General features: G+C 38.6%; 2 protein-coding genes across 2 annotated transcripts in view; one reads left to right on the top strand and one right to left on the bottom strand.

Annotated features, from left to right (window-relative positions):
• Positions 1-8,447, top strand: part of LOC109037481 (unconventional myosin-IXb-like dachs) — a 31,513-nt gene extending 23,066 nt beyond the window's left edge. Inside the window, exons 17-18 of the mRNA XM_019052184.2 lie at positions 1,059-1,158; positions 1,613-8,447. Coding sequence (XP_018907729.2) covers positions 1,059-1,158; positions 1,613-1,770 — 258 coding nt within the window. The 3' untranslated portion in view covers positions 1,771-8,447. The remainder of the gene's footprint in view (positions 1-1,058; positions 1,159-1,612) is intronic.
• A 1,864-nt stretch (positions 8,448-10,311) lies between these two features.
• Positions 10,312-19,300, bottom strand: RpL13A (ribosomal protein L13A). Its single transcript, XM_019052223.2, has 5 exons — positions 19,140-19,300; positions 18,458-18,588; positions 17,381-17,490; positions 15,211-15,479; positions 10,312-10,572 (listed from the first exon to the last, which is right to left on the bottom strand). Exons 1-5 carry the CDS (start codon positions 19,200-19,202, stop codon positions 10,384-10,386), a joined length of 762 nt encoding a protein of 253 aa, XP_018907768.1. The 5' UTR covers positions 19,203-19,300; the 3' UTR covers positions 10,312-10,383.
• Between the last annotated feature and the right edge of the window lie 36 nt (positions 19,301-19,336).

The raw sequence follows: 19,336 nt of genomic DNA, 5'->3' as shown, positions 1-19,336 counted from the left end.
ATATTTGAAAAAGTCAGTTCAAAAATTCACTATTCGCGACGGCGCGATTAGTCGAAATCGGCGAATAGTGCGCGAGGCAGACGAAGCGAATATTCGCGGCACGAATAGTCGGAATTGCGAATATTCGCACAGCCCTATGTAACAGTTAATCATTGCAGTATGTTTGGGAAGAGAGGCAGTGTTTTCTGTCACAAATATCACTGTTGTACCTACCTATACTCAACTAAATTGTTTGATGATCTGCCTAGTTTAACTGTCCCATCTAACCTTGGTATTTAACGTTTAAGAGCTTTTAGTAACCTAAGATGTGAGGGTTCACACATGAAAGTGTATGAGAATTGAAGAACTGGACAATAATGTTCGCCCCTTTCAAGCTATTTTCAGCGCTAATGGATCGGTTGAATACTCCTAGGGAACGGCTATTTAGCAAAGTCCATTGCTAAAATGGGATGAATTGATTGTCTGTCTGTAGTGCCTCTGGTTCAAGTTAAAAAGCATTTCATTTGGTTAATATTGAATCACATTTTAAGCATTAATTTTGCAATCTTCTCCAACTCTTTCTTACCATCGTTTATCACAAAATTACATAAAAAATTATAATACATAGTATTCTGAAGGTACCAATAATTATTTTCAATGAATATTTGATTGTACTTATACATATTTGAGTTGCATTTTATATTGCACTCTTTCGCAAGTCAAAGAGACTTGAACAGGAAGTTGTTATCACTCTTTCTATCAGCTATTGAGGAATTTATTAAGCTTTTATTTGTGTAGATTTTTGCATAGGATGTAAGTCCATTGCAATACTACAGAATCACCACTGGCCGTTTATTCTTGTATGGACGAACAAATGGGCAAATTTTTGGGGAGAAAACAAAGGATGTTCCTCTCATGACCAATTAAATTACGTAAAATTTCTTGGAAGGTTTTCTTAGTGCACCATTTTTACAAAAATGAACTGTCTTCATCAGTTTTGAAAATGAAACATTTGAGACACAAGATCAATTCATTTTTGTGGTCATTCTGAATTAATGATGGTTCTATTTTATTTTCAGGAACGACCTCCACCTGTTCCGCCTAGTCGACCGTATACAGTCGCAGGAAACACGAAACTAGGATACCCTCAGACCAGAGTAATGAAGATGCCCTTCCCAGGTAAAATCTTATTCATAAAATCCACTAGTTTAGACCAAGATTGCCAGTAACAAAGTGGGTACCTATACAAAGTTAAGTTTCGCTTCCTTTCAAGAATTATACCAGAAATCTAGAGTTGGTCTTTAACTCAATGACCATTCAATTATTTTGATGGAGGTTTAAATGTTTTGTTTGCCAATAATTCCAAAACTTCCTGTGAACTTCCTGGTTGTGTCCCTGACACCCCCCTCCCCCAATAGCACCTACTTTTAGAGGTGCCAAACAAAGTTCAGCCTAGGAGGACTGAAAATGTAACGTTATCCCTGATTTTTGAAAAGCGTTAGGGAAGCAGGCCTCCGATGACAGGTGTTTTCTCTGTTGAAACGACTGTAAAATTCAAATCGTATTATTTTTGCAACTAATTCTTTTTGAATAGACTCATTATATTAATTTTTAATTTTTTTTTTCTTTTCAGAGGATGGAAATGGCGAAGTTTCACTGATGAAAGGAGACACGGTTGTTGTAGTAGGTGCTTCAAACCGGCGAGGACACTTAGTAGTAGAACACAGTAATACTAGTTTACATGTTCCTTTCCAGTTTCTTGAACTGAAACCCAGTCCAGTGGCTATCTGAACTGTTGAAAATGGCAACTTAAGTATCCTAAGTAGCACGGTGCGATGAACATATTGAATTAATTTAACAATTTAATGAAAGAACATTTTAATTTTTTTACCATGGAATTGCAATATTTTTACATTATGCAGTTGATAAGTGCCAAACTTAAATTATCATAACAAAATGAGTTTCATGTGTGAGAGAGGTAGGTAACTGATAATGCTGAAAAAATTGTTACTTATTTAAATTTGATTGCATTAAATTTAAGTAAGAGGAGCCCCTCTAATTAGAAGGTACACAACATACACAACACTCTAGTATAATTAGAGTGTAGCTGAATAAGTTTTAGCACTTAGACTGCGACAAAAGATCTGTCACCTTGATTCTTGCATTTACTTTTGATGTTAAACTGAAGATAGCTGATCCTCAGTTGCACTCGTAACTTGCATATATATATATATATATATATATTTGGCAAGGACTCTACCCTAGTGGAAGTCGACCTCGTGCGGCAGGAGGTGGACCATGGTCTATGTCCCGCACCTCGCGTTAGACCGTGCAGAGGAAAGCGAAACAAAGGCATAGTTTTGGGAATCCCGTCTTTTGCAGGCGGTCACTCATGGTCGCTTGAGGTGATGGGAACTCACCTTCTGCTGCATGGGGTCAATACCTATTCTCTGTGCGAGGTGGATTTCCACTAGGTTAGCATGAATTTTACTGCTTAATAGCAATTTATTGTAACTTTTGCTATTTGGGATGTTGGAGTTTTTTGCTACCTCAAATGAATATTGAGTTAAATTTCTTATGCTCAGATTTTACCAAAAAGCAAAGTATGAAATTTTTGTAAACTTTTAAATTAGATCCACAAAGCTGTATGTATTGTTATAATTGTTTCATCACCACTTTAATTTTGAATGGGTTGATTTGGTATAGGTATTGATCATCATACAATTTTCAAGACCAATTTTTACGTAAAGAATTCTCAATTTGAAAACATTCTGCAGTACATTAAATACTACTATTGTAAACTTGAAATCGTCAAGTTTAAGATAACTCATTAGGCCAAAGCAAGCCTCCAAAAGCAAAATCAAGAAGTAAGACAATTTGTCACACTTGAACCTCATTACAAAGGCATTGTGTAAGCCTAGACTTTGCAAAATGACACTGAGCTGTGGCTACTTGAATTTCATTCACCTGGTGTACCAATGGACAAGTGTGAAATTGCAATACCTATTGTAAATTGCTTCTTCTAAGAATTTTTCTCCTAAAACTTTTCTACTCTAGGTGGTGAGTGGGTAATCTACTATCATCATGCAGCATTTTTGGGAGTGGGAAAACTATTCAACAATATCTCATCTAAAATGGTTTACATTCATAATAGGAAACGATGAGAAATTAATAATTTGTTACTCTTGTTTTTCAAAAAAATATATACATTTTTCCATCTCTTGTGGCAATCCAAGTCCATTTGACAAAAGTATCTCGCTTTTCTGCGTTCTTAGGATGAGGTGGGTTAGTAGCGTCTCTCTTCTAGTGCTCCATGAGGTGGCTGCCGATAAACTGTAAATTTGATGTTAAGTACTTTATGTAGGACCCTAATTTTAAAATTATGAATCAAATGCACGTGGATCTACTTTAAATTAAGCAAGGTATCATATTGAAAAACTCATAATTGTCCTGTTAGTTGTGGAACTTGATTGAAAAACCGTCGCTCCTCTGACGTGAGATTGTATCTATATTTTTATGTTAGCCCTTTGATCCATGCTTTCCAAAGCTCATATGGAAATTAAGCTACTTTTTTTTGTCCGAAGAGCGACAAAATGTGTCTCAGTTAATTTTTGTACTAATCTTTAACTGGTATCACAGTATTAACACTCCGAACTAAACTTGTAAATTTGATTATTCTACCCGTGATCAATTAGTCAGAAATTAATTTTGTCTCTTTCAGAACCATTCCCTGTTATCCTGTGTTTTTTTATCTGTACAGTTGTCCTTTAATAGATTTATTTTGTTCAAAGCAACAAAATGTTTCTGCTTTTCTTGGTTTTTTAACTCAGTTCTCAACAGCCAAAGAGAGAACCACGTTCAGTCGTTCAAGTTCACGACTGGAGCAGTGTTCCTGTCATGGATTGGGAACACAGCACAAAAACAACTTGCCTCTAAGCCTGTTGCAATTCTTGTACAACATTGTTGCTTCAGGAGTTTACAAATTTTGCGCATGAGAATGAGCCCTGTCCCCACAATGCAAAACAATTTTGAACAAAATGCGTTGCTTGTTCTCAGCAACTATTGTGAGCGTTGCTTGCAGAAGAAAATCGTCCTATCCTTTTTTTCTTTCACTGTTCCGTTATTATGGACATAACATCCCTCGAATACATTACCTGAAACTGGAATTGTGGGCCTCCTAAGGAAGTGCAACTTCATCAATCGAGTTATGCCAACCATTGGTGAAAATGTCCATGACTTTCTGTTCTTATTGGTTTTCAATACAGTTCTTATAACAGGAACACTTATCAGTCAGATAATACTCTACAGAGTCAATTAATCTGCTGTATGTACACTTCAAAGAGACAAATTAACTCTAATCTTTGCAAAATGCAAAATATACTACATTGACATTTTTACATTTCAATCAAAGTAAAATGAGAGGAAAAGACTTTTTTATTTGGATATTATGTAGTGTGACTGTTCTTCGGTTTGATTTGAGTGTACTTATTTCTGTGTTATATTTGGCCATAATTGTTGTGGTTGAAGAACAGGGTATTTTTCAATTCAAAAAATATTAAAGAATGACATAAATATTCTCTCGAAGAGAAACTCTGATGTATGTAACTTGGATTATTTCAAACAATTTGTAAATACTACCATGTATTTTAGCATATCAAGATGTTATCCTAGTTTTTATTTATATATCTGTTGTTTTTATTGTTATGTTATTGCTGTGTACATTGCTGTTTCTAGACTGATTAATGTTAAACACAAATCAAAGAAAAGTTGAACAGATGAATCGCTGACACCTATCATTGTTTTATCACGCATCTTTTATTTGGTGCAAAGCTTCTCTTTTGCAAATCATCCTTGTCCAATCAACAAAATTGAGAGTAAACTAATAGGTAGATGAGCTCCAATTCACTGTAATCATCAGTCAAGGTTTAAGTCTCTGGTGAATCTTCAGTTGAAATAATCATTTTGTTGATAAATTTGTTTTCGCAGTTTTGATAAATGTAGTCTTTTCTGAATATAAATTTTTTTGGTCAACTTAAATGACGGTTGGTTCATTGAATTTTCAAATGACTTTCTCATTAGGGAAACAGAACTTTAAAAAAATTGACAAAAACATTTTTGTACCCAATTGATCATCAGAAAATGAAGTTTTGGTTTTTAATCGGAGTTGGCATTACATTTTATCGGTACCTTCTTCTCTACTTTCCTCCGAATTATGTTAAGAAAGTGGAGATTCGCTCGTTTATCAAATCATCCCAACATTTGAGGAACGTAAATGTAACTCATCAAATTGATTCAGAAAACATTATTGCGTGACTTTGGGAAATATTGCTCTAGTTCAATTTCATTCTAATATTTCTTATGATGCAATTTTAAATTATTCATTATCCCAGTTAAAACTGCACTCCCTTTTAACAAGAATTGAGACCTCTGAAACTCGAATCACTTCCTCTGTAACGCAAACATCTTCCGCTGCTGATTTGATCAACTGCCTAATTTTCCCTTTTAAAAGACAGACTTTATAGCCAGAACTGGAATGAACTAACGGAGGAACTATAAAAATGCATTTCGTTTTTATTTTAACGCATATCCTAGAGCAAGAAGAAAAATCCCTGACAACTTATATTGATGAATCAACCAATGTCAATAATTTTGCAACTTCGTCTCTACTGGCTTGCCAAAGGTGTTTTTATCAATAATATTTTGTCTCTATAAAAAGAGGAGTTTATTTCAAGTAAATTATGAATCTTGTAGTCACCCTTTAATTTTTGTAAAAAGTTTTCTCTTGGATGAATTGAATTCGTCCAAATTACGATGCCATTTTTAAACGTAAGTTGAAAGTTTTGTGAAATTTATTAGAAATATTACGTAAATGGATTTTTTCAATAGGTTAGTTTCATCCATTATACAATGTAAGCTAGGAAAAAGTGAGGCCTTATTTTTCTGTTTTACATCACTTGAACAAAGGAATTCCACCCCTTTAAAAGTGGGTAAAAGCATGTACATAATGGCGTTATCTCTTCTATACTGCTGCGGCGAAATTGCATGAATTGTTATTCTTTGTTTGACTTCTCCAGGGATATCTGTTTCTTGTCACCACAGACATGCCCTAGAGAAAGGTTAATTTTTTTTTCTTCTTCTTCTAATCGACTTCTTAGAGGCAAAATTCTGTTAATGCCAACGTTTTGTATGTACACGCATTTCTACCTCAGGGTTGTAACAATTGTTCTAATCTGAATAATTATAATGGTAATAGCATAGCAATGAAAAAAATTCTGTTATAAATTGCTTGTTAACACTGACAGAAAGTCAATTGTTTTCACATAACAGGGTGACAATTTCTTGAAAAAAAAGAGAAAACATGGAGGAGTCAGGGAATTTCGCTCAACCCTGAAAAAATCAGTGAATTTCGCTGAGAAACCTTGAAGTTCTTTCTGCAGGCCAAAACATTTGGTTTTTTACAATTTCAAGAGATTTTGTGCCCAACAAATAAATGGTTAAAAGCATTCTTGTGAGAAATCATGTGCGAAAAATCAGGGAATTTTGCAATTTAAAAAACTTTTCACCATGCATGATTCTATCTAGAGGAAGATAAAATTCTTTGCTGTAGGAACTATGAAGTCTATCTGGAAAAATTATAATACTTTAGAACTACAGCACATGTACTGGACAAGCAATGCTACTTTGTACAATGGTTAACAGGCATGAAGAAAAATGATTTTAGTAAAGAAACAGGTGAGGAAACTGTCAGTAAGTGGGCGAGTGTACCTCTATCTAAGATGTCTTTTATTTTGACCTATATTTTGGTTGCTATTTATCCATTCATCTGTACTAATGTAACCCTGAGGGAACCTGGAACCACTGTCAAATGAATATCCTTTTAAATATTTAATGAAATCTTCACTGAATCTTCAATGAAATTTAGAATTAGGTAAAGCCAGTAGTCCATTTTTAACCCTTCAAGAAAGCACATCCTCTCAAAGTCAAGATAGTATCACAGGTCAGCAGCCGGATTGTTGAAACTTTAACTGGCCATGCCGGCACGATAAGACAAGACATAGCCCTATCTACGCCGTGTAATACATCGATTTTTGATTCTTGTCGTGCCGACATGAATTTCAACAATCAGGCTGCAGATGAAGATTTCAATTTTATGAAGAAAGACAATTCACATGCTAGAAACCATGCATGCTTTCAAGTTATACGCCTCATTTTGCCTGAGCAGCTTTTGCAATTAATGACTGATGAAACCGAAAGCACTGATAGATATTAAGACCTGATAAAATGCTCACTTAATTTTAGTTTAGAAAAATGAAGTAGGTAATTGTTACATGTACATATCAATTTGATTAGTTTCTAAGTGAATCAAGTCCAACAATGTCTAAAAATTGAGTTTTTTTGTATTTATGGAATTTTTAAAATTTTATGTAATTTATCAAGTTTACAAGGAGCACACTTGTGCTCCACTGGATTTTATTGTATACTTTTTAACAATTAAAAGTTTTTAGATACAAATTTTATATTAATTTCTTCTGCACTCATTACCTGGCTCAATGGAGGAGTAATTATTTTGAGCTTAATTGACCTCATTATGAGATCGAAAACATTTTGCTGGATTGCTGTTGTCACTTTCAATTTTGAGATTAAAAACCCCATACAGCTTAAGCAGACCTTCGCTGCTTGTGCAATATGTTCTTTTGCCTCATCAGTAAGTGCAGAAAAACATAAATTGCATTTATGATTGAGCCCAGTCTCTATGAGCTGTAAAAGTAACCAGGTTACAGTACACTCTGCGCTTCTTCCGTTTCCAGAAGGAGAATTAGGTATCAACTGGGGAAACCATTAAGTCTCCAAAAGGTACCCATTCCAGGAAAAAATTTTCTGTAACTTTTTACAACAAATTGATGGAGGAAGAAAATCTAGAAAATTGGCATCAGTTTCATCCTAAAATCTCAGAAATTGAGGAAAATATTAGCACTGAAGTTCCATGACAAAATTTTATAGATCGTAGGAAACCGTGGCACACGACCTTGCAAGAAGAAAAGGAAAATTTTCTCCCAAAAGGATAACCAGCCAAGTTATTGATATCAACTTACTTAGGCCTTGTTAGCACAAAAATGAAAGCATCTAATGAGCCTTAAATTCCTAGGAATTAAATCAAGGGCTCCAGCTCCAGTTAGTCCATGGGTGAAGCTGAGCCGAATTTTCTAAATTGACCAATGGAATAAATTGATGTACTGTTTCAAAGCTCAAGAACTTGCTGCTAAGGAAATTACATCACTTTCCTACAGTTCAGGCAGTGCTAGAAATATTAGCCTTAATCCAGTTTATCTCTAGTTTCAGCATTTGGCTCACTGTTCAGCAATTGAGCACAGGGGAGAATTCCATGAGCCGCCGCCCTATGGTCCAAAACTCAAGAATAGGAAGAAGTAAGCCGGATAATGACTGAGAGATCACACGAAAGTTTCGTTATTGGTTTATGGTTTGGTTTTATGGTGGTCGCCACGCTGCGCTGCGGCGTGGCTTGCTGCCAGCTCGAAATGCACATCGGCGCCTACAAACCTGAAGGGATACTTCCAGCATTACGCAATGCGTGGATTAGCTCCGTAGGTTTGTAAGGGTCAGTGCGCCTTGGTGCGCGTTTTGCGCTGGCAGCACACCCGCCGCGGCGCGGCACTCCTGGCGCAGCGGGCGGGCGGTGAACGATTTCTAGCGGGAAGAGCTCCCTGGCGGAGAAACTCGTACATCGTTTAACTTTTTTTTTTTAATTTTTTGTTTAAATTTTGAAATTACACACTCGTCATGTGAAGTAATTACTGAACTCCCAGCGCCAGATAAAGTGTAATAATGAAAGGCGGGTCGTGCGCCATGTACTCTGCGGACGGCTCATGAAATTCTCCCCTGTGCTCTGTCGATAATTTGGGCTTTTACATTGACAACTTCAAATGCAAAAACCCTGTAGAAGCCTGGATCATTGCAGTTATTACATTTGACAGGAAACCCCTGCAGACGGATTATTGAGAGCTTCAAGTAGCACAATAAGACATTGAAATGCAACATTCATATTGCATGAAGACATGGGGCTATGTCTTTAGGACCAAATCCACCCAACCATATCAATATATTTTGAAATGGGAGACTTCTCCAGTGTGTTTACCTACTTTTCTTGGAAAGATTAGAAGCACTTTTTATCATAGGAAAAAAGAATTTGTTGTAGAGAAAGAAGAGAAGTTGGTTGTGAGTGAAGGATTTGAACCCACTGATGCCACTAGGTCGAAAATCAGCCAAGTAGGTGTTACTTTCTTCATCATCTGTTATAATGGTACGTAAAAATTTAACCTGTCGCATTGGACTAAAATTATTTTGAATATACATCAACCATGTATTTAAGTGGACAAGCTAGCTTGCAATCACTTTCTGCTTTTCTTCTGTGGATCTTAAGTGATAGGGTGTTCAATTGCAGTTTTTGTTTGTTAGGAGATCTTTAAAAAAAAAAAAAACAGATATTTAGATTGCATTTTGCAAAAAAAAAAAAAAAAAAAAAAAAAAAAAAAAAAAAACCAGGAGCACTCCAAAGTCGCTAAGATTGCGCCTTGACCCAGCAAATGTAAACTGATCATCTACACAAGTTTTATCTTTACTCGTTTACTCACAATAAACCATGAATTCAAGATGAAAATTATCTTTGTAAGTTTGATTTTATTCATTATTTCAGTAATTTATTGCAAAGAATGTATGTTGCACAATCCTAACAACATTGGAATACTCTTGGTTCCATTTTGCAAAATGCAATCCATTTGTATTCTACCTCATGATATTTTTACACACTAAAGGTGCACTCGAGGATTTAAAAATTGCTGCCAAGATTTCATTAAGAACCACATCAAAATCATCTTTCTCTCGAACATTAATTCTGTTGAGACCAATTGAGGCACTGGGTGCGAAAAGGACACTTCTCAGCTAAGCTGTCACAGAATGTCCACTAACATTTTATCCTTCGAAACAAAAACGAATGCATGCATCTCATTGAAACTTTAACTGGCTACATATTCTGTATCAATCCACACTATCCTAATGGAGGAATTCTAGAAAAATGGTCCATTAGTTCCCTCCATAAAATTTGAGGTAGCAGCCGATTTCTTAGTAGATTCTGAAACACCATGACTGAAAAGTACCCTTCCTCCCTAGGATGGCAAAGGGTCGGGCCCAAGAGATCTGACTTCATTTTTTGCATTTAAGTCGGAATCTTTGTCTTTTTGGAATGAGGTTATTACGTATGTACTTCCATGAATAGAAAGAGGACCCCAGATTCAAAGGAGAAGAAAAATAAAACAATTATTGAAATAATTTACAAAATTTTATTGATCAAAGTTATAAAACTTAAAGATAGATAACAAAGTCAGAGCTCTATTTTGCTGCTATTTTTGGAGCAGCTTTCGATGCTTTTGTCTTCTTGGGTTTGGGCTTAGCGGCTGGTTTCAGTGTGTAGCCTTGGTCAAAAGTTTTGAAGTGTGCTTGATTAATTGTTTTGCGGATCTTTTTCTCCAATTTGGAAGTATCGCGACGGGTCTGGACGCGGGAAATGTACTTGAGTTGCTGCAAAGAAATAGAGAAAAAGTTAGGCTAAACAAAATTAACGAAAGAAATCACTATTGACTAAATAAAAAGTTTCTCCCGTACTGAAAAAGCATGTTCCTATCTTCATCTGCTATCAGCTAATTATTTTTCAGCTGATTCTGGGGGTAAGCAATTTACTGGTTGCTGACAGGAAAGAGGTTGTTCCAAAAACGCCGATTTTGGCCCCCCCCTGGATTCGGCCCAAACTTTGCTCAGATGTTGTACTAAGTGTCCCCGACGCTTGGGCAAAATTTCAGCCCCCTCGGATAATTAGGGGGGAGGGGGCAGGGGGGCAAAGTTGCAATTTTTTTAAAACTTTAAAAATCGATATCTCGCGAACGGTTTGAGTGTAAGTGTTGCGGTTTGCGCTAAAAAACGTTAAAAAATATTCTCTACAAGAATATTAATGCTGTTTGCAAGGTTGCGTAATTTATCGCGGTCATAAATCGATTTTTTCGATTTTGAAGGTTCGACTTTTTTTCGTTTTTCGTCTCCCCTCTCCAGGCGATCGTTGCTACGTGAATGAAAACCGGTTGAGGTGATTCTCCATGAAATTCTGCATCTGCTACACTTTGTTTGACCTTGGGGAAACGATTCGTTCGTGAGTTATAGCGATTTTTCTGCGCGTTACCGGTTACGCGCGGGCGGCATATCGGCGGCGCTCCATCCCGCACGGGCGAGGCAGAGGTTGTTTCACCGCTAGGGCCTTATATTCATGCTGTAGGCTGTAATTATCGATATTTTCTCCTCCCCCCACCCTTCCCCTCCAATAAATATTGTTTTAATACTTCGTTATACAGGGTGTCCCAGACCATCCGTAACAGGTCTTTTTCTCGGTTGGTTTAGGTAGTACGAAGTGGAGGACCGCGGGGTTATGTAGGGAATTGACCCCAAGGAATCCGAATTTCACGGTCCCGAAACCCCCCATGCCCCCCCCTTGGAAGGTAGGTGCCCCCCTTGGGGTCATGATCCCAAAAGTCGGGAGACATTGTGCCTCCCCCTTTTACGCCCCGAGGGTGGCTAGGGGGGCCTCGGGACCATAAAAATCGGATTCCTTGGGGTCGATTACCTGGGAAATCATCTTTTTCCGGAGGGTCTACGTCAATTTGCGCCCAAAAATGATCTCTTCAAAACGGGGACATCGGCCTCCTCCATAATTTCCCTTTGGTCAAAAATTGACGTTGATTCTCCGAAAAAAGATGATTTCCCGGGTAATCGACCCCAAGGAATCCGATTTTTATGGTCCCGAGGCCCCCCTAGCCACCCTCGGGGCGTAAAAGGGGGAGGCACAATGTCTCCCGAATTTTGGGATCATGACCCCAAGGGGAGCACCTACCTTCCAAGGGGGGGCATGGGGGGTTTCGGGACCGTGAAATTCGGATTCCTTGGGGTCAATTCCCTACATAACCCCGCGGTCCCCCACTGCGTACTACCTAAACCAACCGAGAAAAAGACCTGTTACGGATGGTCTGGGACACCCTGTATAACGAAGTATTAAAACAATATTTATTGGAGGGGAAGGGTGGGGGGAGGAGAAAATATCGATAATTACAGCCTACAGCATGAATATAAGGCCCTAGCGGTGAAACAACCTCTGCCTCGCCCGTGCGGGATGGAGCGCCGCCGATATGCCGCCCGCGCGTAACCGGTAACGCGCAGAAAAATCGCTATAACTCACGAACGAATCGTTTCCCCAAGGTCAAACAAAGTGTAGCAGATGCAGAATTTCATGGAGAATCATCTCAACCGGTTTTTATTCACGTAGCAACGATCGCCTGGAGAGGGGAGACGAAAAACGAAAAAAAGTCGAACCTTCAAAATCGAAAAAATCGATTTATGACCGCGATAAATTACGCAACCTTGCAAACAGCATTAATATTCTTGTAGAGAATATTTTTTAACGTTTTTTAGCGCAAACCGCAACACTTACACTCAAACCGTTCGCGAGATATCGATTTTTAAAGTTTTAAAAAAATTGCAACTTTGCCCCCCTGCCCCCTCCCCCCTAATTATCCGAGGGGGCTGAAATTTTGCCCAAGCATCGGGAACACTTAGTACAACATCTGAGCAAAGTTTGGGCCGAATCCAGGGGGGGGGCCAAAATCGGCGTTTTTGGAACAACCTCTTTGTTGGGGAATTTAAATTCAGTACAGGAAGAGTAATTTTCCGATCTTACCACAGAAACAGTTGTTTTCCTATTTTGAAATACCCTGATACATACCTGCCAATGGATTCATTTTGAATGTATTAATGAATTTCTTTCATATTGAAAATTAAATAAATTTACCATAAAATCCACTACAACATCTCATTTTGAATTGAATCATTCACTTCAAAAACAAAAGTTTCTTTTTTCCTGTTTTATTTTTTTAGATGCTTCTCATTTGCCGTCTCCAATTCCAACAGCAAGGATGCTATTAGAAGGAGCGCAGAAAGTCCTTGGCCTTTCCCCGCAGTCAATAGGTATTCAAAATTCATAATCAGTTCCCCCTGGACACTAAGAAAGAAACTAGAAAAAAAGGGGGGGAAAACAGTTCCCTCTAGACATAATGAAAGAAAATAGAGAAAAAGGAGGGAAAACCTCTCTTCCCCCGAATCTCTTCATCTTCCTTAAAAAATTAAAGCTGTACAAACAAAATTTCAAAAAATTCCAATAGATTTTTCTGCCCTCAGGAAGGATCCCCTATTTGCGACCAAGTGACAGCTAGTCTAAAATTTTTTGCACCCCTAGCATTTTGAGTGATTCAGACAAATTTTCCTGTGGAGGAATGGAGATTAGAGTAGACCAGCTTGATCAGAAAAGGGAGATGGCATATTTTTCAACTGAACGATTCAATTGTCCAAAATGGTAGCGGTAAAGATACTAAAAAGCTTCGCACGGTCCTGATAACTTCTTCAAATGAGGCTATGGAGTTGAAACTTTGAGGTACGAGGGGCGTTCAATAAGTAAGTATCCCCCCTCTCTAAAATCGACAGGAATGGACCAATTTTAAAAAAACTTGGGCTCAAAATCTTCCTTAGGATATACTGAGTTCAACAAAACAAATCGCAACAAAATCGGACCATGTGCGGCCGAACGCGAGCCGTTTGAACGCGCCGAGGTGCACGCCGCTCCCGCCGAATCCGCGGAGATTTGAAGTCCGCGACAAGAGAAGAGCTTCTCTGCCAACGCTTCAGTCGTTCATCACTGACGAAAAATCAAAGAAGTTTTTGTAGAATAAGGTGCTTACCTCACCTTTCCACATAACCAGCTCGATCCAATTAGGCCTGAGACTGATTGTGAGACTAAGAGAACAGCTTTTGGATACCGCGCCTGTAGAAGTCTTTCAAGTGACTGGGGATGAAAGTGTTGACGGCTTGTTTGACCTCTTCCACTGATTCAAAATGAACTCCCCCGCGTTCAGATACTAGATACGGTAATAAATGGCAAAAAAGACCACCATTTATTCCCTTTCTATAATCTGAACTCGGGGAGCTCATTTTGAATCAGTGGAAGAGGTCAAACAAGCCGTCAACACTTTCATCCCAGCCAATTGAAAGACTTCTACAGGCATGGTATCCAAAAGCTGTTCTCTTAGTCTCACAATCAGTCTCAGGCCTAATTGGATCGAGCTGGTTATGTGGAGAGGTGAGGTAAGCACCTTATTCTACAAAAACTTCGTCGATTTTTCGTCAGTGATGAACGACTGAAGCGTTGGCAGAGAAGCTCTTCTCTTGTTGTGGACTTCAAATCTCCACGGATTCGGCGGGAGCAGCGTGCACCTCTGCGCGTTCAAACGACTCGCGTTCGGCCGCACATGGTCCGATTTTGTTGCGATTTGTTTTGTTGAACTCAATATATCCTAAGGAAGATTTTGAGCCCAAGTTTTTTAAAATTGGTCCATTCATGTCGATTTTAGAGAGGGGGGATACTTACTTATTGAACGCCCCTCGTAGTTTTTACTTTAAAAGGAGTTTTTTATTTTATGAGCCCCCCTAACATGCAATAGCCTTTGAAAGGAAACACAGATCCTGACTTTTTCTTTTCAAGTAGCGGCCCCCTAGGTACCATGTTATGGTTAGGAGGATTTTAAAAACAAGAAAATTTTCAGCTGAGATTTGAGGTTACCATCTGTAACCATTCACAAAACAGCATAAATTGAATCTGTATGTTAAAGCAAACAGATTACAAAATCCCGATTGTCAAAAAGAAAACGGTTGATAGGCGAGGGAAAGTTTCCCTGACAGAGTTTTTCATTCAGAGCATATCAGCATTTGTACCTCATCATGAATTTTCAGAATAGGTAAGGGTAAAATGATCATCATGCATGCTCAGATAGAACAGGGAAGTAATTCTAACCAACAACTTTGAATATGCTTCCCTTTTAACATAAAACCTAAGTCTAGATTGACTGAAACTGTTAAGCATGGAAGCAGAAATTTCTTGGTGTTTTCTTTTTGATTAGTGGATTTGGATAAGTGTATTTCCGTCAAAATCTACAGAATGGCTTGGGAAGATTAAGAGATTGATTAAGCCCCTCTTCAAAACCATTGAATTGGGGTTTCGTAGTGCGTACTATCTCCTCATATGGCAAAAGCTTACTCAGGCTTCTATTTGAAAAGAATTTTCAAACTTACCTTAATCTTCAGTTTCTTCTTAAGAGCAATTCTCTCCTTCTCTTCGCGTTTCCTATTCAACTTGTTGATGACAGGACCATACTTCCAACCAACATCAGAGGAAAGTTTTCCAATTGTGTGCCATTTGTAGTCAGGTCTGCAATTAAGTACCCTCATAGCACAGGGAACAACCAAAGATGTGGTCTTGGCATACTTGGGTGGAATACCTTCATAAACTTTCAGGTTTCGGATGGCTTTACGTCCACGCAGCGTTTTACGCGGCACCATACCTAGAAAAAATAAAAGGATTATGCCATCAAACAAATGCAACTATTTAAACATTTCAGCAAGGATAACTCAGGTGTAGCAGCAATGATGATTCCGTTTTGTTGAAATTTCGGTAAAAAGGCCCTAATGCGGCCTAAGATACAAGTTCGCTGCAAGCAAACATTCTAAGCATAGCTTGGCACTGAGGATATGATTGAAGTTAACAAGATATAGAACTGGGGAAAGAAAAAAGAGACAAATGTCACATCAACCTGAATGCATCAATCATCAGTTGGCCAATTAGTTACCACATAAAGAACCCCTCACACTCCTTATGGGAAAGCGCACGACGATCGATTTTTATTAATTTTTTCATTGCATTTAATTCATTTAAAGATGCTGATCAAATGTCATCATTGCGCAAACTTTCTATGATGCACCATTTTCACAAAATAAGCCCGGAATGCTTCAATTATTCGGTGATGAGTCAAAAAGAACAAGGCATTCAAGGACAGGTCTGATGTGATTAAGGAAAACCGTAGCAGTGTCTGTCTGTCTTCTTAAATATTCCTGCCTACTTTGAGGCTATCTCCCTCCCACTCTCCCCCGTTTGACGTTCACTTATGTTCTCCGACTTTCCTGTTTTTAAGCTCCTCGCAAGTATGATTTGGATGATCAAGCAAAAAGGCGTGCAGAATCCGAGATAAGACTGCCGCTCAGTGCTGGAGTTCCCCTGATTTCCTTGTTGACACACAGCCGACTGGTCACTCGAGTGCTGAAATGAGGAATCTTTCCGACTCTTTATCACCAAATAATTGAAGCGTTCTGGGCGTATTATGCGAAAACGGTACATCGTAGAAAGTTGGCGCTACGATGACTTTTGATCAGCATCTTGAGATGAATTGAATGCAATAAAAAAATTAATAAAAATCGATTGTGGTGAACTTTCCCATGAGAAGTGTGCAGGGTCCTTCATGTTGAATGGTGCTGCTCCCTAATGTGACATTTGTCTCTTCATTTTTTCCCCCAGTTCAATCTGGTTTGAAATCAGGGGAGAATACAGTAGTGAAAATACACTAAGGAATTACTTGATACATTCGGGATTTAAAGGACCCTGCACACTCCTAAGGGGAATGTGTGCCCTGGACAATTTCAAGTTTTGAATTGCATTAAACTTGTCTATGGATGCTGCTTAAAGGTCATCACAGCATCAACTTCCTACAAGCCACCGTTTTGCACAATCCGCAATTGAAGTTTCCATAATTTCCAGGACAGGCCAGCTGTAATCAAGGAAAAACGCAGTGCTTGTCCGTCTGGTGAGGATGAGAGGGAAAGAAACTGATTTGGCTGCTGAAAAGAAAAGGCATGCGGAATCCGCCAGGCTACTGTTATTTGACCGTAATGGCTGCTGATCATGATGTACCGAAATGCGCTGTAGTTTTTCGGCTTACCTTATTTACACTCCCAACCTGTACTCAAATGCCGAAAAGAGGCATCTCTTTGACCCTTGGTTGTCGGACTACCATCTTTCATTAGAGGAATGAATGACACTTCAACAACAGATTGTGTGAAAATGGTGCCTTGTAGAAAGTTGGCCCAATAAGAACTCTGAATCAGCATCCATTGACGAATTTAATGCAGTAAAAAAATTGGAAATCGAACGGGGTACACATTTCCATAAGGAGTGCTTGGGGTCCTTATGTAGTGTAATGGTAAAGGGTCATTCTGCGACTTAAGTGATAGACTTTTAGAGACAACGGTATGGTAGCTAGAGATACATTTGGCAATATACTTGATGCACTTCTCACTTTAAACTTAGTTTCACAAATGAGAGCAAACATAAGCGATTGTCTCTGTTTGACAGAATTTTGGGTGTAATAGAAGACTTTGAGAATAGATTTTCCAAAAAAAGAGATTTCATTACCTCTGACGCATCGGTAGAAAATAGCTTTTGGAGCTCTGTAGTGGAATGGACCTCTGGCTGGGTTGACATTACACCTCTGACCCCAAAATTTGAACCATTTCAGTTTACTCCTACAAAATGACAAGAGAAAATATGAAGAGTCTGGAATAATGTGAATTCTAAATAAACACTAAAGGATTATTTTATCTTTACAAGTGTGATGCCAATTTAACTATAACCTGCAATTGAAATCATTTTCTGATAATTGACCTAAAAATGTTTCATGGAGACAGAGAGATTTTCTTTGCATTACTTACTATAAAACAAGTACATATTTCCTTTCATCGACGTGAAAGGCAATGATGAAAGTGTTATGAATGTATAACAAATAGAAAGTTTCCTTCACCTCAGTGAAAGTAAGACATGAGGGCTGTTATTCTCACTTTGCAGAACGCAATGGATTGAATTGTCTGAGGATCGGGGTGGTTGTAAAATAGTTTGATAGCCTGACCAATCCATGCAAGTCAGTCACAACACATCTTCCCCTACACATCAAAACAAAGCAGGTAAGAACAAAAGATAGGCTCATTTTGAGATTCTGATCTCATGAGAAAAGCACTGCGAATAGATGATGCATATTGCTGAGGAGAGGAATCTTGAAAATTGTCAACAGTGATAACTGACTTGTGTGGGTTGGTCATGGTGGATGGTCTCCGATTTCAGGAATACCGCAGGTTGAGAAATAAGTAAGTTTGATTCAATAGCAACTGCTGGTAGAGGCTACTACAGAAAAGTGTAGAAGAATCGTGCTTAAAAGCAGATTTAGGGTGAGCGTCTATAATTTTTTCTCATTAGATAGTTGGTACGCCATGAAAATGAGGTGCTGTGGCATTTTTCTAGTATGACGCTAGAACCGGGGAAAGAAAAGAAGAGACAAAGGTCACATCAGTAGGGATGCATCAATCATCTATTGGCCCAATGGTTAGCATGTAAATATCTGTTGAACGGTGCAATTTTTGAATGTGACATTTATCTCTTCTTTTCTTTCCCCAGTTCTATCTTATGAGTTACTTTGGTTGATCTAAAGATGCATTTTACCTCTTAAACTTTCCTGTGATACAGATTTTGTCACAGTTGTAAACAACAACCACTCGACCTAGAAGAAGAGCTTTGGCCACAACTGAGGCCAAACGTCCTTTGAGGTGTCCCTCTCCATCGATGACTAGTTTCTGCAACAAAAAAATGCACAAGAAATGTTGAGGGTACCATTAAAAAACAGCATGATATTTTGAACTAGATCCTCTAGGATGTAAACACTGTTGACGCGTGTGCTGCGCGTGATAGACGTAGTACAACGCAGTTTCAACATAGAATGTTCGGGCCAAGGTAAAAAATTTGGATTTTTTAAAGCTGGGGCATAGAATTGAAAAGTGTGCATCCGATATGGAATGGTCGCAGTAGCTTACATCGCTCAACATGGCAGGCTATTGAGCCTTCTGCGAACTTGCAGCTGTCGGTGAGCTGAGGAACATGGTGAAGTAGCAGTATGGGAGGATTGCAGAACACCTGAATCTAACGCAAGGGTGCTTTTACAAGTCGAACTTTCCGAGATTTTTATGAATAACCCCGTAAGGGATGTTGAAAGCGTGCACGTCGGCAGAAACCTCCCGTGGTGGCCTATGTTAATACACGTGTGCGAGTGGCAGCGCGGTGAGGGACAACAATAGGAATCGCTCGGTTAATAAGATTGAAAGATATAGAATGGCTGATCGAGACTTACCCGTCTAGAAACGTAGTCGGAAACTTCTTTGACGGCTTTATTATCCATGTCCGGCTCAGCCATGGTGGTAAAACTTTGACTGAAAGCGGAATTTCGGGAACACGCCACCGAGCTTTCAGGAAATTACAGCAATGGCCGACACAGCAGGTGTGCTAGCAATAAAAAATGGAATTCCCATTCGTAGAGATCAAAATTTT

Source organism: Bemisia tabaci, chromosome 5 (assembly GCF_918797505.1).
Source record: "Bemisia tabaci chromosome 5, PGI_BMITA_v3".
In the NCBI taxonomy this organism is placed as follows: Eukaryota; Metazoa; Arthropoda; class Insecta; order Hemiptera; family Aleyrodidae; genus Bemisia; species Bemisia tabaci.
This window is presented reverse-complemented; position numbering and strand designations above follow the sequence as displayed.